Source organism: Odontesthes bonariensis, chromosome 17 (assembly GCF_027942865.1).
Source record: "Odontesthes bonariensis isolate fOdoBon6 chromosome 17, fOdoBon6.hap1, whole genome shotgun sequence".
Classification (NCBI taxonomy): domain Eukaryota; kingdom Metazoa; phylum Chordata; class Actinopteri; order Atheriniformes; family Atherinopsidae; genus Odontesthes; species Odontesthes bonariensis.
The window spans coordinates 9,426,998-9,444,079 of record NC_134522.1 but is presented as its reverse complement, the minus strand read 5'-3'; the positions used below and the strand labels follow the sequence as shown (position 1 = coordinate 9,444,079).

Sequence of the window (17,082 nt, the reverse complement as noted above, 5' to 3'; positions counted from 1 at the left end):
TTATTTCTCATATTCAGAAAGTGCATTTTCCAGCAGTGTTTCGGATGGCAGCTACATTACTGGGCAAATGTTTTATTCCCCTTCTCATTTCTTTATATTTGTTTCCAAGCAGCCAGACTATCTTGTTACAATTTAAAGTGGTCTTGAGAAATAGTTCTCCAGGCTTTCTGAAGGCCTTGCACCTGCACGAAGCACCAACATGGAGGATGTGCAACATGGCGCTATTAACTGAAAACGGTCCTTAAAAACATTTAAGAGTAAGCTGGACAAGTGGAGGACAAGAGAAGGGCCTAAAAGAAATATCTACAGGAGTTTAACAGTATCTGAAAAAGATGTCCTTATGAAAAAGGGAAAATCCAACAGCGACCTTTCACAGGACCTTCGGTGGATCCAAACTGCTGGCCAGAGTCTCATCTGAAATGGTCTCCGTGGAAGAAGCCGTTCTTAAGGAAGGGAAACGGGGAGAAAAGGCTGAGCTGTGCCAAAAGGCACTAAAACTGGACTGGAAAGGGATGGATCCTCCCCAGAGCCCGGACCTCAACATTACTGAAACAGTGTCTTGTGTTTACATTTCCGTTTGCACGTTTCAATAAATCATTACACCTGTTTCCTGAGGGGTGGATAAAGACTTGCACAGTGTCTGTAGTTCCTGCCCTACATTCAGACCAGCTTCCATTCAGCTACAGGTTAAATGTTATGTCCAACAACTCAGACAGGAGAAGAGAAGATTTGTAGCACACCAGTTGGCTCACTTTATGTGTTCCTTAGCAGAGACTCGTGTGTATCTTGGTTTATTTTGAAGCCATCACCTGCGAACACAAAGCCCTCGTGGATCGGCGCCTGCAGTCTGCCAGGTTATGGAAGTGCTAACAATAGCAAACGGGATAGCATTGTTTGTGATGGAAAAGCCAACAATGACAGAGCGGCTTGCCAACAACAGCACACACGACTACCGCTGACCCACATAATACAGCAATCAGGATATGGGATAACACCGAGTTCATGTTTGAGACGGATCAGTCTGTGTGCGCACAGTGAGCTGCACAGAGACCCAGAATGGGTGCCAGAGCTGTTTTAATTGCTGCTACTGTCACAGTTACACTGATGCAAAAATGTAAACTCCAAACTGTTTCACGCCTGTAAGTTTCCTCTGTTTTTTGGAGTTTTTTGATGTCCTGTTATTCACAGGTTTCCCAGCAGATGTCAGCAAACTCACACTTATTACAGGAGTTCTGTGTTTAACAGGAACGTTGCAGCCTTCCCTCCAGAAAGATGCAGAGGTTGGACAACACACCACTTCTATGAACTCATGGTTTACTTACTGTTGCAGGGAAGCAGGTGAATTACATTTTCTTTTTCTTGTCATCAAACATTGAACAGGTGGGATGTATTTTAGATGAGCGTGGCCTGATTTAAAACAGTTTACCCACAGATATTAGTGAATTGGTTCATATAAGCATGCTGTTTACTGTCTTTTGCATGCTATAGATTCCTTATTTTTATTTTCCACAGTGCCTCTACCTTTCTCAGAGAAGGTAAAGTCACTTCATCCTGGGTTACACGTTGGGATGGAAGCTCCATCTTGTGAGGAGGGCTCCCCTTTTATATGCTCCTGACACTGCAGGTGTCTGCTTAGCTTTGGTACATAAAATGTGGTTCAGATGTGTGGCAGGAGGGCAGACATGGACACAGGAAAAGAGAGGAGGTGGACTTTACAGAGAAATAAAATATTGCTGCCAGGGAACTTCAGTGAGAATCTTGATAATCACAAAACTAGGTTTTACTGCTCTTTTCCCCTCATTTTTCTTTTTTTTTATTTGGCACTCCTATGAGCCCACAATTATTGTAGTCACTCCTGTTATTTCGTTTTTTAAGAGCAATAAAAAAAAAAAGAAAAAAGTAGCCTACAATGAAGCATTTTCAGTGGCTGGGAAATTCAGTCAGCATCTGATCAGCCACAGAAAGTGTTTAACATTTGGTGCTCATCTCTTTTCTATCATCAGGTATCTAAATAGTGGCTGAATTACTACTGCATCTGTTCATTCATCAATTTAAGATGGGGGGGGGGGGCGCTATAGCGAGTCCATAATGACTCAATCAGAAGTCCAAAGTAAAACTTTCTAAGGTCAGGACAGTGTTAACTTGATGAATGGTGTGCATTAAACAGGAATCCTGAAGTTTTTGCACTCAGCTTACAGTTGGACTTTATCAGGGTGTGTGTGTGTGTGTGTGTGTGTGTGTGTGTGTGTGTGTGTGTGTGTGTGTGTGTGTGTGTGTGTGTGTGTGTGAGAGAGAGAGTTTGCCTCACCCACAGTGTGTGTGTGTGTGTGTGTGTGTGTGAGATGTGTGGGGCAGCTGGCGGTCTCTGCTTTGCTCGGCTCACTGCTAGCAATGGCGCTGCGGGCTGGCCAGCTCTTTTCTCGGTGTCTCCTCGCTGCGGCTTTGTTGCTCTCAACTAACGGACCGCAGTTTGCACTTTGTTGTCCGAGTCGCTGCTTGTGTTTCCGAACCACCGTGAGATGTATGCATCTAAACCTTGAGACCGTGCCGGCTGTGTCTCCTCAGACCACCATTCTGTAAGTAGCTTTTTTTCCTCCAGTCTAACGGGAACCAACAGGCTCGCTACACCGGAATGCAGGCAGCGCGCGTACAGGGACGTCTGTGCGTTTGTCCGAGTCGTGCAAAGTGGTTGATATCGCCAGCATCAATCAGCTGATCACCCTAAAAGAAACTTTCTTTCTTTCTTTCTTTTTTTTTTTTTGAGGTTGGGATTTCCAGTTGAAACAAAGGCCTGTGGAAATATCCCTGCTGTTGGAGCAGAGGTTTTTTTTAAAACTTTCTCCAAAAGTTCTGCCACCTGCCAGTGGGTTCAGCTGTGGACTGTAGAGGTTAATGAAGAGGATTTTAGGGTCACACAGCTGGTGAAGTCAGCCACGAGCAACGTGGAGGCTCCCCAAAAGAGTTCCTGCAGGAGAGAGAGAGAGACAACAGCAGCCACTGTTAACCTCTTTACAGATGATGAAACTCGAGATTTGGTCCAAACCACAGACTCATCCTGCTCATTTGTTAAGTGTTTTTTCATGGCTAATTAACAAGGAAGCTCTAACTTCAAGACTAGACCATATATAACATAAGTAATAATGACTGGAATATCACTTTCTGAAAGGTTTGAAGAAGCTTGGATGAGTTTTAATCTTTTTCTTCCTTCTGAGATGAAAAGAAGGAAATTCTTCTCTCTTGACCAGCACTTGTAAATGTGTCCGGAAAACGGTTTCCTTTTTGACGCTGTTGACCACAGGCTATCAGAGCACAAAGCTCCACATCAGTCCAGCGTTCCCAGATATGTGGCACGCTTTGTCTTTAATCAAGACACTGAAATCTTGTTCATTTCACTCCATACCGCATGCACCTATAAATAGCTTCATTTAGGGGGACAAAGGGGCAACTCAGCCAGCCAATGCAGCAGCAGCAGGCTCAGAATCAGTCCTGTCCTCTCCCAGCTGTGGTCAGCCCACAGCCGTGGAGGGAGCCTGCTCGGATACCCTAAAAATGAAAGATGAAAGTCCACCTTGTAGCCCAGCAATGAAAGGACTGTTTTTAAGGCATCTGTGTTAGAGGGCTGATCAGAGCAGGACAGCACGCTGTGGTTTCCCAGGAGCTTTCATCTCTTGGCTGTCATTTCAGGATGTGACTTCCTATCCCGGCTTCCTTCAGTCTGCTGTTTTTAAATGTTCAACACAGAACAAGCCATCTGCAGCAGGAGAACGTCTCCCCCCAAACTCTACACAGTTTTTTGTTTGTTTTTTCTGTCGGCAGCCTTTTTGAAAGCTGCAAAATTTATGTTTTGAGAAACTAATTTTGATAGTTTTGACCTCTTTAAGTGTTTGGCCAGCTATGAAGCGATAATGTAGCAACAGGGAACCTGAAGCTTAAAGGTATTTGCCAAGATACTGAGAGCTTTTCAGAGTGAGTAGGAGTTTCGTGTTGTATTGAAACTTGATTTATCGGGACATAGCAAAAAGTTGTAAGGTCCTTAACTTTAAATGAGCAACAATACATGATATATTTCACTGTGCTATATTTATTTAACAAATACTAAGACACAATGCAGAAGCAGTGTGTGAAAAAGTCCATCCTCACTGCTTCCACAGGGATTAAGAGCCTAAGTAGCAGCCAGGTGCTGATGATCAAGTTCACATGATTAATTGATCATCAGTTCATGTGAGCACCTCCTATAAAAGCAGAAGCTTTGACACTTTGCTAGTCTGGAGATTTCAGGTGTGTGTTAACACAATGCCAAGGAGGAAAGCCATCAGCAATGACCTTAGAGAGCCAACTGTTGCTGCCCATCAATCTGGGAAGGTTTATAAGGTAAATTCCAAACTATTTGGTGCCCATCATTTTACAGCGAGGAAACATATTTCACAAGAGGAAATCAGTAAGACAGCTGTCAATTTTTCCCAGGAGTGGACGTCCCAGCAAGTTCACCCCAAGGTCAGACCATGCAATGCTCAGAGAAACTGCCAAAAAAAAACAAGAGCTACATCTCAGACTCTACAGGCCTCAGTTAGCATGTTAAAGGTTAAAGTTCATGACAGCACAGTTAGAAAAAGACTGAACAAGTATGGCTTGTTTGGAAGGGCTGCAGGAGAAAGCCTCTTCTCTCTAAAGAGAACATGGCAGCACAGCTTAGGTTTGCAAAGCTGCATCTGAACAAACCACAAGACTTCTGGAACAATGTCCTTTGGACAGAGCAGACCAAAGTGGAGATGTTTGCTCATAATGCACAGCAGCACGTTTGGAGGAAACCAAACACAGCATATCAGCACAAACACCTCATACCAACTGTCAAGCACGGTGGTGGAGGGCTGATGATCTGGGCTTGTTCAGCAGCCACAGGACCTGGGCACCTTGCAGTCATTTAATCAAAAACTGGCTCATCAACAGGACAATGATCCCAAACACAGCAGTAGTAAAGAATGAATGAAAAAGAAAAGAATCAAGGTGTTGCAATGGTCCAGTCAAAGTCCAGACCTCAGCCTGACTGAGATGCTGTGGTGGGACCTTCAGAGAGCTGTGCAGAAACAGATGCTGCAAACCTCAATGAATTGAAGCAATGTTGTAAAAAAGAGTGGGCCAAAATTTCTCCACAAATATGTGAGAGACTGATAACATCACATAGAAAACCATTACTCTAAGTATTATTCTAATTGCTGCTAAAGGTGGTTCTACAAGCGGTTGAATCATTGGGCTGACTTACATTTTGTCTTCGTTTTTCTGCTGAATAAATGATGGCATGGGTCACATGAATCAGGACGAATTAGACGGTTGACTTATTCCACCACAAACAAACATAATTTGTTTGTAACGGTTTATTGTCACGTTTAGTTGTATATCCCTCTTAGACGCACTGAAACTCCTGTAGCATTATGCACAGGGTTTTTTCCTCATCCATCTAACAATTGGTGATGATACAGCCTGTGAATTTGGACTTCTTTAGTTCAGTTTAACACCAATAAGATCATTTATAAGGGCATTAATGAGTTAAGTAGCCTATATTGTCACATTTATAGCCATAAAAATGTAATATTTCAAAAGCTGAGGCTCATTGTTAAAGCCTTTTAAGACAAAGGACCTTTAAGGGCTGAGCACTTTGCAATTTCTAACCTCAGCCTTCATAGAATGGCGTCACTCTGACTTTTCCTGGTCTCATATGTCGTATTTTCTAAAGACTCAGACTGCTTTCTTACTCGTAAGCATTTTATTGCGCTTGCAGTAACAAGTATAGTTTATGCCATCTCTTGAAAAAGTTATTTGACTTCACGTGGGATTTATGCCCCCACTGCCACCTCTTTGCTGTCTGCAGCTCTTGACCCAAAATGCTATTGTGAACATTTAGCTGAGCTCTTTTTTGTTCATTTTTGTTCTTATTAAATTGGCTCACTGTGAAATATCACACTGGTGCTACACCTTATAGTGTTCTGGAGAAACATGGTTCTTAAAAGTTTTGGGAAACTTATTTCTGATATGCGATCCGTCGGGTTCTTCTTCTTCAAAGCAGATGCCGTTTTAACCCACTCCTACTGTGTGTGGTTATTTCTTAGTGTGACTGCATGCCGTTTGGACTTGTTGAATGTAAATGTTGCAAATACCAACTTGGTAACAGGCTGGATTATACTTAGTTATGGACACTATAACGAACAACAAGAAGCATCCTTGTTCCCGTTAAACAACCCAAGTTCACAAAAAGTTGAGATGCTGCATAAATAAATAAGAATATAACTGTTTTCAAATCTCAAACCAATATTTTAAACAAAATACAAAACAGGAAAACCTATCAAATGTTGAAATTGAGACACTTTACTATTTCATGAAAATATTAGCTCATTTTGGATTTGATGGCAGCAACATTTCTTCAAACAAAGTTTAGCTTGGGGAAAACAAAAGGCTGGAAAAGTAAGTGGTTCTAATAAGAAACATCTTGCAACTAATTAGGTTAATTGGCAGTGGGTCAGTAATCATATCATTGCATTCTGTTTTTAATTCACATTTTACACATTCTAGTTTCCACATGTAGGACCACTGATAGTAGACGGTCATCTGCTTGTGGAAACTGTAACAGCCGTGTGGGGTTGCCGTCACAACTCTGATTACAATATGACGCTGCTCAGTCAGACAAAGCCAACATGTTCACTTGTTCTCTGATCAATGGAAAGGGAAGTTTGTCTGAAAGAGGCCTTAGAGAGTAGGGCGGCTGATTTCTACATGTTGATCGTGTTCAAATTCCAGATTCAATCCAATCGGACACAAAATTCAGATGTGCGTTTCCTCTTTGCGTTTTCTTCTGAGTAGAAATCAGGTATATTTTTTTATGCAGGCAGCTTTTCTATATGACATCAAGAAACATGGAGTTTCCCCCCTTTTCCTCCATTCTTTCTGACCTACATTTTTGTTTCAGCTGTTGTCTCTGAGGACTGTCTGTTTGAGGCAAGCCAGTGAATCACATTCCCTCTCTGTAACGCTGAAGTGACACTGCTGCATGTCTTCCTGCAGATCGGCTGCAGTTGTACAAATGGTTGTTCTTCTATAATCTCTGTTTAGCAACAATACATATAACCTGGTTGCTTTGCTTGTATCAACTTAGCTTAGTGCACAAGTCTTAATTGAATTGTGTTCAGTGCAGTTGTAGTCCAGATCATGAGTAGAATCGAATGTTTGTCGAGTCATTTCAGTGGGGATTCGTGCCACAGTTTAATGTGACTCTGAATGTTCCATCATCCCGCTCTTATCAGCCTTCATTCTGTCTCTGAGCCCCAAACAGCCGCCTGTTCTGCCTGAGTGACAGTGGGAGTGAGTCAGGGAGAGTAAGTGGAGTCTGTCCTGTTGGAATTTGCTGCAGTCAGTTTTTTTTTTGTGAGGCTCTCAGTCTCTGCAGCTTCATGGAATGCAAAGCCAGAAATCCCCAAAGCTTTGCTCATTTGCAGAGGGAGATTGAACCCAAGATAGTTGTTGAAGGGATCTGTACAGCCCCCCTCAGGTGCCCTCTGATACTGAACAGCTGGTAAGTTTGGAGGAACGCTTACATGCTAATACAGGTATTTTGAGAACCACAGATTTTTCTGTGTTTGTGCCCATTGTCCACATAGGATTATGGGCACTGAAACCAAACTTATTGTATCTTCCAGGGTGAAGATTTTGCTTTGTACCGTCAGATCGTATGCTGCTACAGTATCTCCTCAATTGAATGTTAGAATATGTGCTGGTCTTCCCTTTGCTAACGTGGCAGTGTTGGACTAACTCAAGATAGTGCTGGTGCTAACATTGCTGACAGGATTTTTGCACATAAATGTACAGTAACTCGCTAACTACATGGAAGATCTGAGTTGTTATGGAGTGCACTGCTATAGAAAACAACGACATGTCAACGAATGTCTGTTGTTAGAACCAGCTTAAACCTGTCGTGACATTTGCCCCCAGTTTCTGCCCGATAAACGGTTTCTCAGCAGATCAGTGTTTGAAGTGACCGTTTGGTCTCTTCTGGTTCCTCTCTCTAACTTACTTTTTTCCACTCTCAGACTGACATACAGCTGCTCTCACCATTGTCTCTGAGTTAAATGATTACACTCATTTTCATATTTATGTATCGGCTCTATTGCCGGTTGAAATCCTTCACGCTGTGCAGAATGTTTCTCAGAGAACCACACGGCCATTTTTAAACGTCCTGATTCATTGTTCCACCATCCTAGCGAGATGCCAGCAATGCTCTTGTTTAGCTAAGAGTGACTCATGTAGGTCTGAGAAAAGTTGGCAAGCTGATTTGGGCATGTGTCACAAAGCTAAATGAGTGCCCTGACCAGAAAAAAAAGAGAACAAGAGCCGATGTGCACGCATGGCACTCAGGTAGCGGAGGAATTGAGCAGCAACCACGCTTGGAAACTAAATTACAGAAACCTCTTTTGAAATGTTGCCACAGTTATAGAACCTGTTTGCACAGTAAAGCATCCATTCCAACTTTTGCAAATACGCACACTGGTGGCTGTGTTTGGATTTATTTATTTTTTATGTGGTTGGTGCTCTGAGTCTGACTAAGTATACACATTTTTGAGCAGTTATGAAAATTGCCTTACAATCAGACACCGCTCTTTGACCCAGAGCTACACTCTCCACAGATTTCTGTCCTCATCTGTCAATCAGAAATCTGTTCTCACATTGAATCTGGCACCTTTATTGCCCCTTTCGGCCATGTTGGACTCAATCACACCATTATGTGCTGGATTTGATGGACTCTTTGTTGTTGAAAGTAGGCCTTCCACTTCACCAGTTCACTTTGCTGCAGCACGGCTATCTGATTACGGTGGTGCTGCTGGCTACAGGTTCACTGAGTTCTGCAGGTTTTTTCTTTTTCTTTGACTGAACTGTTGCTAGAATGTTAGAAAACAAGGAGTCCAACTCCCAACATTCTACTGGCCGTCGTTGTTCTCCTGGTGTACTTTTTTACGGAAGCCGTTCTGGATATCTGGATGTTTGGTTCTGGATATCTGCAGGTCCAATCTCTGAGAGAGACGCAATGATAGAAGACTTCACAGTTGTCTGTGCCATTCATTATCATTCTGTGTAAAAAAAAGCCCCTCTACTCAAAGAGATCCCACACTATATAGGGTTCTTTCTAGTGTCATGTAGATATGCTTAAAGGTTCCCTCGCATTTTGAGTTATTCTGGTCGAATAAATTATTTAGTGAATTGATTATTCAACTTGTTGCTGGTATTTCAGATGCTTATACTGACCAATAACAAATGTAGGTTTGTTATAGGGATTCAGAGTTTCCAGACTCACTGTACCCAAAACACTACGAGCAGACTCAGTCTAAATAGTTTTATGTTCTTGCTGCTTATTGTGTCAAAATGCTGTAAATAATGTAACTTTATAAGAATATCTTACATGGAATTTCTTAGAAAGTCGAGTACAAAAGGGTCTGCGGGAGGGCATCTCTGGGCTGTGTTCTTATCAGCTTGGCATGTTGAATTATGGGTCTACCTTCCTGTGTGGGTAATTGAGGTGGAGAGGCTGTTCATTTCCAGGCCTTTTGTTTAGGCAAAACCAAGAGGAGTCTGTCAGCCCCTCTGCAGGGCTGTTAGCATTGCCGTTTTATAGCTCACTCTGGCTCGCTGCCATTAAAACACATTAAAAGCAGTTAACAGACTTAATAAGTCCCAGAAAACATGTCGCGTAATATTCGGAAACTTTTTGTAACAACATTGCAGCTCCCTCTGGCCACTTGTTTAACTATTTGCTGGATGGTTTTAAAGTGTTTCGTTTACTGAATGCCCTCCATAGTTTATCCTGGGTTTCACCCTCTGTGGGTTGACTTTTTCCTCCCCCACCTAGTTTTCTCTGTGCTCCTACACAACCACAAAGGTTGGGATTAGAGGCCGCAATGCTCTTTTTTGACAAAGTGTAGTCATTACTTGCTGTTTAATTGTGTTTACACAGGATTTGTGCTTCCATCCTTAAAAAAATAGAATCTACATCAGCACATATCTTATCTTAGTGTCATAAAACAATCGTATTACTCTTAGTTGAGGATTAAATTTTTTTTTTTTGCTTTAATGATGGATGGGTGGTTTCAGGTTTTGGCACACACTCAAGGTTTTTATTAGCAGACCCCAAGACAAAACAAGCCCTCAAGCGGGAGTCAAAAGTGCCAGTGCTGCCATTCCATGATCTGGGGCCAGTTTTCAGTCTCACTCTGAGGTCTTGTGGGAAGCAGAGGCGCTGATGTCATTAACTCTGATACTTCCAGGACATTCTAGTCAGCTGAGCTTTTCCTTCCCTTCAGTCGACAGCTGAGCTGATGCTTCAAACGCACCAGACAACTCTCTGCCTGACCTTATTTAGCCTTCTCAACAAAGTCACAGCCATGTAAATGGGCTAAAATACCAACCTTGAGAAATTAAGACCAGTTCACTTAACAACTGTATATGTGTGACGATGTGTTTTTTTTTTGTAACTTCCTGGCACTATTTTTCATTGTAAGCGCTGTGCAGTAGAAATCAGAACCTTTGCCCACATACATGCATTTCACACAGCACCAGATGGGTGCTGCCTGAACCAGCATGCAGCTCTGCACACGCACACCCCTCCTCCTCATCCCTCAGAGCTAGCAACAGTTTAGAAGTCAGTCCCTGCCTCAGCATGTCTGGACAGTGTGCTCTGCGTCCCGAGCCTGCAGGGAGAGGTTTTCCGAAGGGTTTTGTGCTTCCATGGAAGACCCTGCTTGCCTACGTTCATTCTAAATGTTGTCATTTATTATCTTTGAATACCCAAGCAGTCCTATTTTCACTTTCTGATGGGGAGGTGTCATGATTTGGGAAAATCTAGTCACTGGTTGTGTTAATGTGATCAGCAATGCTCCAGTTATTTTAAGTAGGCCAACAAGTTAAAGACGGCACTTTATGTGGGATGGTACGTGCTTTTATATGTTACCTTAGGTGCCGAAAAGCTGTTTATGGGATTTTGAACAAGTTGTGTTCAACCCACGTCACCAGTTGATCTGTGTCAGAGAGCTTTTAGAACAATTGGAGGAAGCACGTCGAATTGACTTAAGTAGCTTAAATCCGGATCTATTGAGACTTTCAGATGTTATCTCTTTTATCATGACAGCAATGACCCTCAAGTCTTTAACCTTCTCAACACCTCTGCCTGCTGGTATATGCTAGAATACATACCATGAGCAAAGTGAGCTGACAGCTTCATGACTTCACTTTTCCACCTTGGAACTGCAATGTACCAAAAACAGTCTTTTAGGGATTAATCCCAGACATCCAGTGCACCGTATGCATGCAACCCATGGAGCCAGTTCCTTCAACTTATGGGTTGAGAACAAGCTGGCAGTCTTAAAACAGGTTTTATCTAGTAGAACATACATTCCTTAATAACACAGTCAAGCCAAAGGCTTTTGGATTTGCTTCTGAAAAAGTTTATTTCTGTTCTTTTCTTATCATAATAATGTAATTCTTTTGTGTTTTCCCTGGTATTCATGAAACATTGTATAAATATGTATGCTAAGGTCGTGGGAAAATACAGAATTGAGATGAATCTGTACACTGGGGATGGATTAGATACTGGGAAAAGATATGTTGGACCTTATTTAAGGAAAAAGAGCAAACCGTAGCCATTTCTTTTCTCTAAAGAAAAAAAAAAGACTTCTCCAGGCCTCCATCACCCTGATGTCTTGACAGTTTTTGCATAATAGTTAAAGTATGTTATGTCTGTGTGACCCAGCCTGAAATTATTTACTTTTAAGGTCATTGGCTAACAAGAATGCAAGGAGGCAGCCTGAGTTCCTGCTGAGCTAGTTGAGCTTTTTGGAGGAGCGGTGGATGTAATTCTCGTCAGATGATTTGTACGAACCCCACCGTTTGAACCAGCAACAGACACATAGAAGTTTAACTGGACAGGCTCATATGTTACCATTGTGTTACCACATACAAGTTTAACGCTTACCATCTTCCTTTTAATGACTTGTTACTGGTTTTGGAACTGAGGATACAATTGTTGCAGTTTTTCAGAGGAATCTGGGTCCATTCTGTTTGAATAGAAGATTTCAGCTGCTCAGCAGTCTCTGGTTTTTGTTTGATTCTCCTCTTCATGATGCTGCGGGCGTTTTCAGTAGGAGACAGCTGTGGACTGCAGGCAGGCCAGTCAAGCACACACACTCTGTGTCTATGAAGCCACACTGTTGGAAGTCATAAAGAACGAGGTCTGGCATTGTGTTGCTGACATAACCACGGACCTCCCAGGTTGATGATAGCATATGCATCAATGGTACCTCCACACATGTGAAGTCATCCATGCTATGGAGCCCCAGACCATCACAGACGCTGGCTTTTACACTTTTCTCTGATAACAGCCTGGATGGTCTTTCTCACCTTTGGCACGTAGAGCCAGATGTCAGCTTTTCCAAAAAGCAGCTGAAACGTGGACTCATCTGACCACAGAACACGCGTCCACTGTCTTTCTCTCCATCTGAGATGAGCTCGAGTTCAGAGAACTCGGCCGTGTTTCTGCACAGAGCTGATATGTGGCTTCCTCCTTGTGTAATACAGTTTCAGATTACATTTCTGGATGCAGAGGTGGACTGTGTTGAGTGAAAATGGTTTTCCAAGCTCCTCCTGAGCCCACGTGGCTGTATTGATCATTGTTGCATTTTAGAAAACTGCTCAGCATTTCTGGAAATGTTTTCTTTCTTCCTGCATCTCCAGCTCTGGTAGGACACGAGGCTGCGTCAAAGAAGCAGCAACGATAAAAGATCAGAAATGATTAAGTGTAATGAGGATGTTGGGAACAGTCGATTTCTGTTATGTATATAGGAACAGCAGGTTTCACTAGTGGAATGTATCTTGTAAAAACACAGATGGCTTAGTTGAAGATCATATTACTGGAAGCCTACTTTCCTAAAACACAACATCACTGTTCAAACAGGATGTTCAGATTTCGTGTAACATGTTATAATGCAGGCTGTAATGTCACATGGGGTCAAGAATGATTTCACTCCCACAAGGCTGTTTGCATTGTCAGAGTCTGAGCTTGCCGGGTTAATGCCATCTTGAATAATTTGTTGTAAAGCCAGCCGTCATCAGTATCACGTTGAGCTCTATTGTTATTATGAAGCCTCATTAAATTAGAAAGAAACGGGAGACAGATTCTGAAACCGGCTGACTGCTTCAAGCAGCCCTGTGCTTGTTATCTTTGGGGCAAATGTTATTTAAATCTGCCCTCGTGGTTGAAGCTCAACAAAGGCATTCTTGTGAGATGAGTACCCAGTCCAATTATCCTCCAGGATTATTATGTGACGGCTCATGCAAGCGTGTGTCACCTGCTGTGCACGAATAAAAAACATTCTAATGACTGAGTTCAATATTCTTTTCTAAATGTGAACACAGTCTCTTTTGTTTTACAGAGACCTGAGATTCAACAAAATCAAGGATTTGCAGCCGGGGTCCTTCAGGCGATTAAACAACCTCAACACACTGTAAGTCTCGCTGCTCAGACACAGTAATGATGGTCGCACCTGATTATTCTCACTCTGTTCGCCTTTGGTTTCACACATGTGGGTCAGCTCATAATCGTAGAGGTATTTACTTTCTCACTTCCATCCTCGGGCCCGTTTCTTATATGCTAAAGTAGCGCAGCATGAGCCAGTTGAGCATCTTTAACTGTGAACTTAGTATTTTATTTTCTGATTTATTTGCTTCAGTGAATCAGTCAGACTTTATTTGTATAGCACCTTTCAAATAAAAATAAAAGTAGCATTAATTGTTTGACAGAGTGCAAATTCAGAAATAAAAGTATTAAAAACAAGACTTCACACCTGATATGTAGGCTACTTTCCTCTCAAGGTTTTATGCACTAATTTTTGTGGAATGAAGAGAATAAAAAAGAAATGCTTGAATACATTTTATGACTAATCTGTTACATAGAAAATACTAAATACTTGAAAGGATCAGAAAACTTCCTGTAAGACCAAGAATATGAGCAAGGCATGGGGCTTTAGATGTAGTTTTAAAGTGCAGAAAAATCATTTAAGGCAGGAGAAAGGCATGTTTTTTATTTTCCCCAATCATGCAGCCATCCACAGGTCTGTTATCAGATTTGCTGTGGTTCCTGAACAGCTCCTATTGGTTTCAGGCTGCAGCTGAACAATAACATATCCTAAAGTCCTAAAATCTCAGTCTATGTCCGGTATTACTTTAGTGCAGAGAGTTATGTCTTGATTTTTGACAGCAACAATCTTTCTGTGTTTCTTTTGTCCTTCTTTTTATCTTACAGCCTCCTTAACAACAATCATGTACGAAGGATCCCCAGAGGAGCGTTTGAAGACCTGGAGAACCTCAAATATCTGTAAGTTGCCTCAAGTTGGATTGTTTACTCTGCAGTTTAAGGCATGCATTTTATCAGGCAGACAGGCCGCTGGAACATGAGTGTTTTTGTTCAATCAGTCAAGGAGGAGACTTGCTGAAACATGCCTTTCTGACTGCTTATCAGCTGTTGTTGTTGTAATCTGTCTGTGAAATGTTAATCAGTGCAGTTTATGGAAATGGTGTCGGTGAAATGCCTCCTTTGTCTGATCCTCCGCTCTTATTCGTCTGGAACTCAAATCCCGAAGGCAGAATTGAGAACAGGGGTGGTTTTAAGGCATGATTAGCCTCGGGGAAGGCTCACTGTGTTAGTCACTTACCTTATCGTTCTGCTGACCTCAGCTGTGGTGAAAATAGAGTCTGTGCTAACTTATTCCCTGTTAGGACCCACATACAGTACTCTGACACTGGCACAAAGCTTCAGATGAATTTACATTTTATTTTCAGGGGTTTATTTTATATTCGTTTTGAGAGATTTTTAGAGAATTTTAGAGAGTTTAATTAGAGGTACAAAAAAAAAGGTCATCAGCATAGCAACATTTTCTGATTGCTGATGAAGGAAGATGTACAACACGTGGGCTGTACAATTGTTACTATTTAAAGGTCTTTGTGTCTGGGATGCAACCAGCTAACATCTTGGACAAACACTGCACACTCAATGCGAGATGATGTATTTTAACATCTTTGAACAAGCAAACATTTGATCCATTTTGAAGAACTACTTACACACAGAGGCTCTATACTTCACATGGAAAAAGTAACAACAGCTTTACATTTTTCACGTTTCAAATCTATTCAATTTGTTGTAGAAGATCCAGATGAGGTAGCTAAGGAAAAACAGGTTGAATAAGTCTTAAGCTTTTCAGTGAAAAGTAACAAAGGAGACATATAAGGAATGAAATTAGATTGCTCTCCGAACTTTCTAACTCCTCGGGAACTCCCTGCTGTTATAAGGAGAGATGCATCGAATGTGTTTTTTTTTAAAGGCCATAACATCCGACTGTGATTTTCTTTCTAAGAACTGTCATTTTTAAATTGAACTTTCAGCTGTAAAAATTGCAGAGCATGAATAACTTTCACATTTTCAAAACTGTACCTGACTACATTTTCTCTCTGTCACTGGAAATCCAAAGTGTTCCAAAATCCTGGATAGAGGTATTTGGTCAAAATCCGCAAAAAATGTATTACACTGTATCCCCTTTATTCATGAGATTACATTTTCTAAGCCTTTCTTTTTTTACTCATATCAAAATATAAAGAGTTGTGCTGTTTATATAATTTTGGAAAATGAAAACTGGTGTGGTGGATAAAAGCAGATGAATCCAACAAGGCGGCTTTAGGTTACCGTTGTAGGTTGATTTTGTGGTTTTTAAGTGGATTAGTCTGCATCTTACCTGCAGCAGAAAGCAGTTGGAATGTCCTGAGTTTGGAGAAGCAAAAGGTTTCCTAAGGGGAAGGCTAAAGCCAAAAGTTGATGGCCATCAAAAGTGCATATCTAAAATTCAGACCTCAGAAGTGATTCATTGTGATTCGAGCAAGAGCTATTTTGTGGATTTTCACACTGTATCACTTCGACATCAGAAATTTGATTACTTTGTTCCATTTTCTCTACAGCAGCACATCCACAATGCCTTCCAAAACACTGAAAATGAGTCTTAAAACATCTTAATTTAAACCTTGTGCATCTCAGATCTGCATTTCCCTTTGCTATTGAGGTGTGTAGCCTCATCATACCAAGATCTAAAGTGTTCCTATGCGTCTGACAAGGGCTTTAAAAAAGGATCTCTAATTAATTTAAAATGAATTGCTCCGAGATTGTTAAAGAAAAGAATTTTATCAAGATTTAAAGAAGATTTAATCAGCTGCCAGTTCTTCCAGGACTGGAAACCTTGTAAAAATCAGACCAAGAGCAGATAGTTTGATGAAAAAAGAAATCTCTGACATTACTGTGATTTAATAAGAGATAGTTAGTAAATCGTTCATGGTCAAATTCATGTGTTTGCTGTCAGAATTGGTTTCAGGTTTGGGGTGGTTTCACTACTGCAGGGCAGATGGCACTTAACAGATTTACCTGTGAATTCTGAATAAAGTCAAAGAGTGCATGAAGATGAGAGGAATTACCAGTCTGAAACTTACGGTTAAACCAGACGTTGACCTGACGGGTTGATGGTCCTCAGTACACTATCAAAACTACATTGGAAGAGCTTAAAAGGGAAAGAAAAATGGAGTTGTGGAATCCTAAAGTCGAGGTCTAAATCTTAATTTTGATTAAGTTTTGTTAATTTCTTCAGATACAATCAAATGTAATCAAGATGATGTAAAAATGAGTCGTTTCTGCTAAAGGGCAGAAGAATATCTTCTGGGTAAGAGGATGGACTTGCTTTTTCTTGAGGAATGTTATATCCATTGATATTTTTTAAGCTTAAATTATTAAAAACGCTCATTTTCTATGTGGTTATTTTCATGGAAATCACCTCCAGTGTCTTACTGTAGTGACCAGCTCACAAGAGAAGGAAGAAAAGGTGGAGATTGGTGATATACAGGCTTTTTTTGTTTTTTTTTTCTCAGTGAACTCGCATACAAGCGCTAACATGGACATTCCTGGCATATCCCCCCATTTGTAATTAAATCCTGTAGCTGTTTAGTAACTATTTTAATTACAGA

General features: G+C 41.3%; 1 protein-coding gene across 1 annotated transcript in view; it reads left to right on the top strand.

Annotated features, from left to right (window-relative positions):
* Positions 1–2,378: 2,378 nt before the first annotated feature.
* pxdn (peroxidasin) overlaps positions 2,379–17,082 on the top strand; it is a 51,639-nt gene continuing 36,935 nt past the window's right edge. The window contains exons 1-3 of the mRNA XM_075447871.1: positions 2,379–2,576; positions 13,461–13,532; positions 14,330–14,401. Coding sequence (XP_075303986.1) covers positions 2,392–2,576; positions 13,461–13,532; positions 14,330–14,401 — 329 coding nt within the window. The 5' untranslated portion in view covers positions 2,379–2,391. The remainder of the gene's footprint in view (positions 2,577–13,460; positions 13,533–14,329; positions 14,402–17,082) is intronic.